At 41.4% G+C, this 12,506-nt stretch overlaps 1 protein-coding gene across 1 annotated transcript in view; it reads right to left on the bottom strand.

Moving 5' to 3' along the window:
• Window positions 1-10,996, bottom strand: part of T265_08833 (hypothetical protein) — a gene marked incomplete at both ends in the record, with an annotated part of 50,679 nt that extends 39,683 nt beyond the window's left edge. Inside the window, one exon of the mRNA XM_009174745.1 lies at window positions 10,539-10,996. Within this exon, the coding sequence (XP_009173009.1) occupies window positions 10,539-10,970 (432 nt within the window). The remainder of the gene's footprint in view (window positions 1-10,538) is intronic.
• Window positions 10,997-12,506: the final 1,510 nt, after the last annotated feature.

Raw genomic sequence — 12,506 nt, 5'->3', positions numbered from 1 at the left:
TTATGCGCTGCTGACCCTCTCCAATAAGAGCGAAACTTCAGTCCAGTGCTCCCCCCTTTGGTGTGAACTCATCAGAATGATTGTGCCAGGAGTGGAGGCTGGCTGTTACATCGAGAGAGGTGTGAATGCGGATTCTAAAAATCCCGTAAACATCCGGATATCTCTGTAAATATTTTTTCAGTCCTTTTCGATCTTCTAAAGCTGACCCAATTAAATTCGGAATAGAAATGAACACATCAAACCACCAACTGATAATTTATTCAACGGTGAATCGCATCCCGGCTACTTGCGTACGTGAAGTGCCGTTTGTGTAAAACAAGCCTATTTGTAACTACATCTTCTCTGTTACGGATATGTACTTATTCGTGGCAGACTCAAGAGTTAGGACAATCATCTGCCGGCATTTAAGCACAGGTGGCGGTTTTTTGTGTTTTGAAGTCACGTGTGGTAAATGGTCTAATCCTAAAAGGCAATCCTAAAAGTTGTATCTATATTGTGACAAACGTCTTAGTTTGAATTTTAAAGACGCTTTTTATTTTCAATACGTGTATAGGAAGTGTTTGTAGAGATCTCACGTTTTTCAGATAACTTTTCGACCTTAAATGATGCTTTTGTATTTTTAATCCAGTAATACTTCCAGATTCTATCGGCCGCAGCGAAATCATTGTTTCCATTCAATTGAGCAGGAACAAAAAACTATCGAAGAAAAACCTTACTAGGTCTGAAAGGGTTTTCTTGCATTCTATCATCTACAAGGTTAGTGTTTGGTTCGCTACCTACACAGGTTTCGGTATATCACAAAGTGCTATTGTCTCCACAACAGTGGCCGAATCGATGAAGGTCTAGAACCTCAAACAACCCATGCTTTGAGGGGAAAAGTTTAGACTGTTTAGATATATTCTTCATTTTTATGGCCTTCGTCAGGAACGAATCTTGACAAAAACTTTCAGCGAGTAAATTTTAGTATATTTTGATAGAGGTGTCAGCCCTGAGGTGATTCTAGTACTTCTTCAACCTACTTTCTTAGGTTTGCCACTCGAGTTTCCAAAGATATCATGTGCTGGCTAGGGTCGCTCAATCGCCATATACGGTTTGTGCTTAACGACGCCAATGCGTCATTTTGACCGACAGATGTACATTTCAGGACGAGGTTCCATTAAGGCTACTTTTAGTAGTGTTTCAATAAATCGCAACACATGTAGAAACAAGAATTTCTGTTGGGTGTGTCACGAATTAAGCCCAAACTAACCAGAATGACGCTGATACTGCTTAGATGTATCAAATGATAAAAGCATCGGTAAAAGGTTGAGGGCGGGAACCTGCTGTTTGCACGTGTCGACAAACAAATCTACACAGTGATCAATAAAGCAAAACAGAGAATGGGAGAGTCTAATCCTGCTTGTGCCATTATGAGAATAGGTTTTTCAGCCGGAGAGCTGATTGTCTGGTATCGGTCATAAAAAGGCGATGAACGGGCAGTAGTTATATCGTACCCACGTACTGGCTGAGTAATACATATTTGGCCCTCAGATATGCAATCAGTGAAACCCTGGAACCAAAATACCAGGATCTGAGACAAGATAACAGAAATCCCTCTGTGAAGACTATTGCGGAGCCAGTGAATTTATTGCCCCTCCTGGAAATTGAATATCATTCATTCATATACAGTTCCCCGACATCTTTCGTAATTACCAAAATTTAACCATCTCATAGTTACTCCTGAGCGGTTCATTTTTTGTTACATGATAAATTATGTTCATTCGCGCACTGGAAGTATTTTGCGCTGAGATCTGCGCTCACTCCTGCAAGAATCGTATACTTAATGATCCTGTGAAGATACACAATAATACGCCAAAAGTCTGTCCTTATGGTGTTTTTACCCCCGAAGATTTCGACTGCCGTTGCTTTTGTAGCATAACAGGGAGTGATTGACAAACATTTTACAATGGGCGGCTGGCAGACAGGGTTTATTATCAACCCAAAGATACCTTGATCAGAAGACAAGTCTTCTCGGGTCAGGAGACAAAGATGTATACAACCCACCCCACCAAAATGACTGCTAGAAAAAGCATCGTTTTTTATTTGAAGCCCTAGATGGAGAACTTTTCTCGATGGAGAAGGCATGATTTAGTGGCATAAAATGAAAGCGACCGAAGTCGCACAATGCCTCGCAATGTTAGCGCTCTCCTGACTGAGGCTCACGTGAACTTGTCTGCAGGAGTCTGCAGACTCTGCAGGTCATAACATGACAATAATCACAGCGGCGTGCGTGTTACTACTTCTTAGCCAGACTGTCGGGCTCTCTGGGTGATTGGTCTTCACTCGATAAAACCTTCCTGAGGGAAACTACTGATCAGCACGGAAGAAAACTGGCTATTTTTCTCAATTTGTTGGCTTGTATTCCAATGGCTGTTCAGCTGTGGGCCGTAAACAACCTGAAAGTACTTCGCAACGCCAAAACAAATGTACGGACATTATCTCTTCATCACTTGATACCGACAGCGTTTTTATAAGAACAACTTACTCTCTGATTCTTGGTTCACCAAACACAACAGGTACTGTTTTAAGTTCACCGAAGCAACTTAGATGCATTGTGGCATTCGTAGAGTTCCGGACAGGTAAATCTACTTCCTTTTTACTGTGGTTTTTGGACTGTATAGCCATCATCTTCCAGCCACACTGGTGCACTTTGATAAATGCGCAAACCCTGATAAAAGGTCTTTCGGCGTTGACGTCACGGTGAGAATTTCGCACTAAACTTGTGCTTTTATTTATCAACCCAATGTTCTTCTTTCGACTGCTGCCCTCCTTTGGTTACACAAACAGCTTGGCATCCGTGAGTATGTAGGGATGAACAACGGAGCCATTTTAAAACTTACGTATTCATATAAGACCGACTTCCAGGTTGAGGAAATTTAAAGTACATTCTCTCTCTGCCAAGCTTTTCAAAGACAAGCAGAATTATCAGCAATCCAACGTAGTTCGAAGTGCTGTTAATCATCTGTCGGCACCAAGATGGTGCAACTATTTGAAACAAGGTCCTTGTGTCCTTGTTCTGGGTAAGCTGTTTGAATTGGGGGTACATATTTATCAAAAAACATATATCGATCACAGAATTTAAACCGGTTATTGTTCACTATGGACGGGAATCGCACTACTAATGCATTTTGCGTTACAACTCTTCAGTTTTCCACGTCATTGCTGCTTGTGCTGTACGACGTCTAAAGCAAGTAAGTTAGTATTCCAGTTAGGCTGAATAATGCGTCGGCCTTGATCAAAGCCAATCGCGCCTGGTTCTACCTTCCTGTCCAACCTAAGTACTACCATATAAGAAGACCGTAACACTTTTAATTCGTTCTAAGTAGGAAATACAAGAGTATCGAATGTCTGTTCACAATATTGTAAATCAAGGTCATCGGTTTGTATTCCGTAATCATATGTCACAAAATGTAGTACGTATCTACTCTCCAAGGCAGCAGTGAAATTCTGATGCGCAATGCTCTAGAGAAACAGATGCATGTACTTCAACAGTGGAGCAAAAGCTTCAAACACGAGAGACAGCTGAATTCCTGGGACATCCTGAAAACGCGTAAACATTCTGACAAAAGTCTGCGGGCACATTCTCCGAATACGTTCATGAGTGCACACATTATTGAAAATGACGAGAAGAATCATCGACACAGTTAGGCGATATTTCAGGCAACCGTAAGGTCGTTACTGGGATTTCACAATTGTTGAGGCATGAGCCCTTCTGAACTAATTCACCACAGGATCGCCTGTGATCGATGGAGCCAAAGTCTGTCTGATTGAAAGGAAGCACCAAATCAATCCAGCTCAGTTGTTTGGTTCACTTGAAAGGTCATCGTCTAAACTTTTAAAGGCTATTCGCACAAGCGTACCAGAATTGGCATGGGCCAGTTCACTCGCACCGCGTCAACAGTCACTCTGTTATCATAAAATGGTACTTGCGAGCACTAATTTTAACTGGCTCAACCAATCCTTCTTCCCCAAGTTACACTGAAAGACTCAATTGAGTGTCAGTTGCTCCTGGGTTTTACCAAAAACATCTCACCAACTACCCTAGGAGAATTGTTAACTATCTGTCTCATGGCACTTTATCGAAGAAATGCTTTTTTGTGGAAAAGTTTGTGAAAGTCCTGCAAAGTTTCTGAATTGGTGCTTCCAAACATCGTATCCAAGCTGATACCACGTTATGCAGGATTAATGTGCTCCATGAAATTGGCTGATGTAATTCGCCTAAAACGGCAAAAGTCTCGCGTATCTTGACTTTTTAAAAAAATAACGATTGGTGAATCACAATATAAGCATATAACCATAATATATATAGGCATAATATTAAGTCAAACATACAACCATCATTACAAGCGAAAACGGGCTAATTCCATTGGTGTGAAGAAATCAGAATTCTTGGCATTTTCCTAGGAGGTGTAAACCTCGTTTTGTTAGGTGCCGTCTACTCTTGCCAAATCTGTTGTGGATCAAACTGGTTCCCGTTATAATGAAATCACACATAAAGAATTGTAAGTAATTCCGACCCAAAAGTAACACTATAAAAAGCTATGGCTTAAACCCATAGCATCCGAAGGCTTCAACCTATTCGGTTGTTACCCAACGCAAATGGTGTAGAATGAGTGGCTAAATATCTGACGATCAAACATTGATTGACGTTCACTCTAATATGATTAGTAGCCCATTCACTGGGAATACACCTATCTATCCTCCCTGGTTACACCCAGTGAATATTTTTGGAGAAGCTTGTAACTATAAGATTAAAATCATATATCACAGGTATTTGTTATATTTGGTGACATCCCATATATGCTTATACCAGTCGTTTCGAACTTTCACTCCATCGAAGAAAAAGGGCACTCACACTGTCTGCTGCGTCAGAAAATGTAAAGCACTCAGAAAACAAATCAAGTCTAACCAGCGCCTTAAAACGGCATCCAATTCACTGGGCCATAAGTCCATAAACCAGCCACTTAATTTTGTCTCGCAGTGTCAAGTGCATTCGTCCTGTCACTGGTCCAGTGACATCAAGTTTCCATCATACCAAATATGGTCTGAATTCCCCCAATGGTGCTGGTGTTTACGGTGATGACGACATGATCGATATCCCCAGAAATTCAGGCGCGACCTGTTTCTACTATGCACCTTTGGGGAATATTTGAATACTTGTTCCGAATTATTGCATCAATTGCTCAGCTTCCAAGGCATATACAGTTTTATGATACCAAACACGCCGTATCTTTTCATCCACTGACCGTTTGTCATAGGAACATGCGGTCGACACAAGTCGGACAATCACACTCGATCACACTTTGCAGCAAACACATTAAAGTACCCATCTAGCATTCTGATTATACCATGATGGCAGACTGAAACTATCATATTGTTTTTAGCCTTCTACGACATTTGCAATGTCAGAGCAGTCCGTACAGCCTCCGCGTTTGTCGTCTGCAAACGTCTCGCCAGCTAGTCAAGTATTGAACTATTCGGCAGAGAAATCACTTCTTTACAAACATCAGATTGAAAAACCATAATATAACTGCACAAGTTCTACCAGCAAGAGAAGTTGCTTCACTGGAGAAGCCGTGTTTGGAATAAGTCAGACTTTTTGCAGAATATGAACAGTAAGATTGCAGGGGTTATAACACCGTTTAAAACGTTTAAAGGACATGGCTGATCCTTTAGGAAGCGGGTTTCAGCTGGTATCATCCGCAGGATCACTGCGGCACAGAAGTCCAACCAACACGACAGGATGACAGCTTAAGATCATGGTTCTTGAAACAGAATTTATACTTTACTCACTAGAAATTAGACATGCTACACTACTTATAGGGTTGCTGAGGATTCTTCGACAACCCATGACGGTGTCTGCCCTTCTTGTGGCTCACCAGGTAGTCGTGGTCCTCGAGTTTCCAACTGAAACAAGAAGCGGTCTGTGCGGCAGATTCAGCTGCTTGAAAACCAATAGGAGGGTTCAAAGTGGGTCTGTCGCAAAAAGAAATTTGTTTGCAAATGGGTGCGTCTCTCCAGAACCTAGCTTTGGGCTGGTAAGCGAGAAACCCGCTTTAGAGTTGAAGTTGGCTTATGTCCATCAACAAAATCAGCAACAGGTGTATCACTATTCAAGGACTAATAGGTCGTACAAAACAGGTATTGCTGTGAAGGGTGAAGGCGAAAGCGGTATTGTGGATGTGTAAGTCTAGGTAATTTATGTCCTTACAATATGGGGATAGATTCAAAAATCTGCTAAGTACCAAAACGATGTTCAGTATCCTCGGTCAGGGTACCTTGACCCATGCAGCTAACGTCGCCTTTAAGGTCATTTACAACTTTCGAGTTGCCACCATGCGTGTTAAGTTATCAGGGTATTTACTCTCGATAAACTAAATGAACACTTTGCAGGTATTCGTAAAAAAAGTCAGTGTGTGCAAGGACCAACCCATAGGAACTGATAAGAACTTGCTTACTGTAGACTCTCTTATAGTATGCGGTCTCTTTGGTCCCTTTCATGGATTGAATATACGTAAACGCTGCTAGAACAACACTCTTACTATGCAAAATCTACTGTCTACCAACTGAAATTATCATATTCAGTTTGTTTACATCAGGTAACCGTCAGTTCAGCCGTTTTATACAGGCTAGTTTCTCTCAGACAGCTGCCACAACGCTTACACAATACTTGCACTTTTGAGCGAAGTATATGGGCATGTGACTGGCGTACACTCAGGCGCATCGGGTGAACAAACTTTTCATTACCTAACCATAAGATTGTCGATAGATCATACACAGTTTTTCGGTATAAAGGACAAATAGATGCGAAGAAATAGAACAGAAACATCATAAAGGGGTTGTTCCAAATTACCCTCACGGATCCGATCATCTATCCGTCTTTGCCGGAAGTAGACTTTTTATGCTCTCATATTGACGAAGCAGAAAAATTATCTTGTGATTAAAATTGTCTCTATGGACTGTACTTTTGAGAAGTTTCATGAAACCGATGAACGGCGTATCTACAACAGCTTAGCTATCAACAATCACCGAGGTCCGTAGTCAAAAAGTTGAAAAAGTCCCAAGAAAACCTGAGGCTGTGCTGAATTGTTTCCTCTGTAAATAGAGTTATTGTATACCGGCGGCGAAGAAGCAAGGTATGCCTTTTTTCCTTACTTGAAGTTATCAGCAGCTGGTATCCCAAGAACCTCCAGGGCGATCTGAGTCCGCGACCTCTCGGCTAATAGTTGGATACTAATAGGTGCACGACTCAGATTTGCGAAGAATTTAGCGGGACTCGTTTAAATAATGGAACCCATGCCAGAGGGTCATCACATCTTGACAAGCCTCTCGAGTGAGGACTTTTCAGATGAAAGGAACACTCGTCTACTTAATCAATCTCTCTTCCGCACTGATTTTTACTGTAGTGCCAACGCGGTTAGATGAGGATTCACGATCACAGGGTGAGGGTGTACAGGAACGAACTATTCATCTTAGACTTGGAACATATCTCCAGTCGTCCTTAACAGATGTTCCATCCGCACGAGTAGCGTTGTCATTTGGCAAAAATGGCGAAAAAATGACAACGCGAATAGTGAGTTTGCTTCGTCGTAAGTGCCCAACAAAAAATGCATAAGCTACTTGTCCTGCATACGGCCTGTATATACTCAGAATGTGTTGTTCTGTGCTGGCCAGTTCACTAAAGCTAGTCTTCAATAGAAGTAGCAATTTAATCTGCACGCTTTTACTTGCAGAGGCCAAACCTATTCAATCGTGACTCCCGATGATGGCCACAAACATTTGTTTGGAAAACAATGTACCAAGATACGGGACGACGCATTTAGGTGGCTGAAGTATAATGGTTTTCTCAAAGTACCTGTTATACATCCTCAATAACTTTCAAATTAAGTTAAATTTTCATATATTTACAAAGTCAACCACTTTATTAACTGCATCGTATTGCGCACTTAATTTCAGTTTTTTTTCACTGCCTTTGGTCATCACAAACAACAGTATCATACGTCAAAAGAAAAGATAATGTCTATAAATTATTGCACTTCAATTGTTCTGGGTACGTTCTCACCACTTTATAGATTAGCCCTAAACACTGTAAGATCGTGTCGGACAAAAAAGTGGCTGACGGTAAGTGCATCTCCAATCCATACTGTATGCTATGTAAGTCACACAATAATCCAGGTGAGCGTTAGAATGTGATTTATCCTATGACACGCATTTGTTCAAAGTTCTGCGCAGCTGCATACGCTTGTTTCTGTGACAGAATGTATCATGTGGTAGCTCTGATTTTGCTTTGGTCTTTGAAAACTTCCACTTTACGCTGTCAGCTCCAAGTCCAAGCATTTATAACGAAAGTAACTCTCCAGGTATACAAGTTAGTACTAGAAATTTGGATCCTAGTGTGCTGTTCATGTGTACCAAGTTGTCGCATGTCGCCCGAAGTCGATGAATCTGTTGCTACCAGAGGCGGGGAGTGTGTCGCTGAAAAGTCATGGCGCTCTGTCACATCATCAGACTTCAAAAGATTATGGTGATTTTCAGAAGGAATCAATGAACGACTTTGAGCAGCATACCTGCGTCTCAGGTTCATATGCAACAGTTTTTGACTAATAGACATCCCTGGTCTGTAACCTGAATGCAACCATTGATTTTTAACTCTTCAATGCTAATTCTGGTTTGGTTGATGTGAACTGCCAACTCATTAGCCATAATGCGACTTTCATTCAACAGAATTGGTTTCAGAATGTTCTAGGTAAGGTTTGAAACTAGGTAACTTAACGTGGCCTTAAGAGCTAACTAGCGTCATCAACTAACAAGCAACTGTTGGGTGTATCAAATAAACATTGGTGGCATCCGGAGTATGAGTAACCATGTTTGTGTCCCTATAACTGATGCATCATGTGCTCCCGGTTTACGCAATTTTAGTAGTGACAACACGCTTGACTTGTATGTCAAAGGTCCGGAGTTTGAATCCCGACATTATTGGTGAAATCTTGTAGGTTGGTAGTTAACTCCGTTTCTCCAAACCCTTTTCATGGGCTGAAATAAATAGCCGCGCCAGAAAAGAGAATATCTGTGGATAAGCATTCTTGTGTACCTATAAGATCAGCAGTTGTCGGTGTCAGATCAGCAGTTGGACATCCTAGAGATGATATTACGGTTGATCATTTCTTCCATTACAGGTCCTTGCATTGGTAGACTTGCTATAACTGATACCGGTTCAACACTTTATTTAGAACTGCACGGAATCCTACAGTGAATGCCGCACAAAACAGAAATTTCCTTCTTTGTTTGAGGTTTGACCGCTAATTAAAGCTTAGACACGACTCACAAAGGAATGATTCCGAAAGAATTTGTGCGCAGCTCGGGTAAGCCGTGCACAACATCCCTGGAGAATTCAGTAGAAATACTCATGGATTTCCACACCTGAAAAGTATAAACTCCGAACACTCCCTCCATTCGTGTGACACACTCTAGTACGGAAGTCACTGGATCTAGATTACCTAAATATTCCGACATAACGTTTGATTTATTTCGGGCTTGATGTACTGCAAGTAAGAAGTAAGTTTTTAGTTACTGCGAACTGCCGGTACATTTTCATGAGCACAGTAGCGTATTTGTGAAGATGATTAAAACAAACAGCCATCCAGTTTGTAAGGCTAGATGCTTATTCGATGCCTAGTGAGACATGCACAAAAGCAGCTTCTTCGAAGTTGTTTTAGAAGGCAACAGATGGCAAAATTATGAAAGCTTATGGATGCAGTGGAAAGGTTTGTCATTCTGGAGTTACTCAAAAATTGGAGGACTCTGGTGTTCAGTTCTCTTGTCCTCCGATCTTTGTCCCGGAAAAAGCTTAAGGGATTCATGATGATGTGCGGCGAAACAAAAACTACGGAAAATCTCTCGGGAATCTCACTCGAGGGATCTTGTGGTGCGGATGAATTGCTGTAAATAAAAAGTTACAGCCTGATCATGCAAGTTTGTTGCGTGGTGTCGCCTGTATACATCAAGAACCGGATACTGTGCTAGCCAATCATTGAACATTGGCTTAGAAAGACGCTGGTAAGGCGCAATACTACTAATTATGTGTACTGTCAGGACAATGTTGTGTCAGTACATAATGGAATCTAAATGCCCAAATTTTTGTAGGCCATTTGACATTCAGCTCGTGGTTATTTTGATTTCATGCTGTGCAATCACTTGCGTGTATATCTCAAGTTGAGTTCAAATGAAAGGTGCTGAACTTTGAGACAAGTGCTACTGAGCGCGGAATTTTTGTCCCGTTAACCTCAAATTTCTCTCAGTTAAATTCCATTTGAACTTGGGCATATTAAGTTAACCTAAAAAAGCACCCATGTCTCAAAAGTTTCACGTCCATCCGTTTTCTTGTGAAGTGCTTAATAAAACGACTGAATTTTGTTAGTTTCCTGTATGGCCTGTTTTAGCAAAACTTGTGGAGGTGGCTATTCGGAAATGGGTAGTCAAGTGTTTCAACTTCAGCTTACCCTTTCCAGCAGAGTGTCCAACAGCTTCATGTTGGCCGGTTGAGCTTTAATCGTATGCGTAAAGAAAGCGTATGTTTTATCCTGTAACAAATCGTGTGGACGCAGTTCCGCTGGACGTTTTACTCCTAATATTAGATTGGCCTCCTCCAGGTTTTCGGCGATTTCTGCACCCGCAGCCTCGTATTCCAAACTGGTAAAACAACGTCGGTTGGATGGCTGGACCAGTACTCGAATACCATGCTGGCTTATTAGTTGTTGTACCTGGCTTGGCGTGAGGGGTGATCGTTGTTCCCACAGATTCACCGTTTCACGTTTTATTCCGATCACCGGCCGTAAAAGGGATGCTCTGTAGACCGACCGCTTTAGGGTGCTATGTGCAGTGAAAGAAACTCCTGACATACACAAACGCGGAACGCCCAGCCTAGAGAACATGATGTGTGAACTAGTCAGGTTCTGAAGATCATCGGTTGTATGTTTTCAACTACTTATATCGGTTGGTCTGAATGGTGCACGTGGTCTTCAACAGCCTGACAAGCACATCAAACAGTAAAAACGATAGCCCGTCAGCAACACATATGTGGCCTGACGATCAACGTAATTCAGCCAATGTTCGGCCGTTTCTTAAGACTAATCGTCGTTGAATGCGCACTAGCTAATGAACTAACACACTTCTAAGCATGAGTACAAGATAACTGCATTTTCAAGTCGATTACTTTGATTTTAATCCAAAAGAATGGAAGTCCAATTTAAAGAAAGGCCACATTTCACCCTGCAAGCATTGTTGAGAGGAGAATAATGAAGAAACAGGAAAATTTGTGACTGCAGTTATTGATCGTGTCCGACCGTTAACCGTGACAAAGGGACAAGCATCTAACAAATGCGAGAAGAAAGCCAGGATGTCCTTTTCAAGGTCATGCCTGTTCTTCCAGTTAAGATATGCACTTCCATCCAGAAAACACCAATGTGACACTAGCCCGAATGCCATGTTCCCTACGGGTTTCAAAATAAAAAGACAAGACCATATTGTGGAACTGTTTTTGGTACACGTTAGGATACAAAAAATTACTAATTCAGGTAGCCTGCGACATAATGCGACATGACCAAGTTACTCAGTCTGGATAAGGTAATCCATTCTGGGGTGTATATTGTAAACTTTTCACGTAGCTGAAGGGTTTCCCGGGCAAGACTTCGCAATTCTAATTGCAGGTCAATGGAGCCGCAGACTAATGGACGCTGCAAGTGTTTTGAATGCAGCTGTTCAAGGAGAACCCCGGAAATGATCATTCTGTACTTAGTTCTACTGTGCCGCATCATACGGTTGTGTGTGGTACGGTACCGTACTAACCCACCCTAAGGGACTCGATACTTTAACATACTATCTTATAACACAATATGGCTTAGCAACCCACACTATAATATTATAGGAGTGCCAAGCTACGTCTTCTTATCTGTAATCATTTATCAGTAATATCAGTAGTATGAACGCCTGGCAGATAGTACCAGTGAGATTATTCAGGCCTTATTCAAACATGGACAACAGACACTCCAAAAAAGATAACTTTTTTACTTATAAAACACTTCAAGGATCAACATTTTTCAGTTTGCTATAATGCTTTAGCATTTGAGACGTTCTAGCAATTTGTTAATTGATTCCTCTGTTTCCTTCTCTTTCTACTCGGTTTTTTTGTCTTTGATGTCCAGGCTTTTTGGCACGTTAAATCGGTAGAAAACTTTTCTCGGCTATTCTCATACTTTTACGGAAGAGAGCGTAGCGATAGCTACATTTCTGAATATGTAGATGACGAATAATGTTCATAGGCTGCATGGACATATTCCTGAGTACTTAAGTAGAAAAAAAACACAAGTTTCGCCGTGAAAGCTTTGTGTGCGACAGGCAGGATAATTCTGCTACTGCCAAACTACTAGTTTCCAGATGTAAAGTAAATCATCTAATTTAATGAACAAATA

This window comes from Opisthorchis viverrini (genome assembly GCF_000715545.1).
Source record: "Opisthorchis viverrini unplaced genomic scaffold opera_v5_236, whole genome shotgun sequence".
NCBI classification, from domain to species: Eukaryota; Metazoa; Platyhelminthes; class Trematoda; order Opisthorchiida; family Opisthorchiidae; genus Opisthorchis; species Opisthorchis viverrini.
Note: the sequence above shows the minus strand (reverse complement) of the source record. Positions and strands in the feature narration are given on the sequence as shown.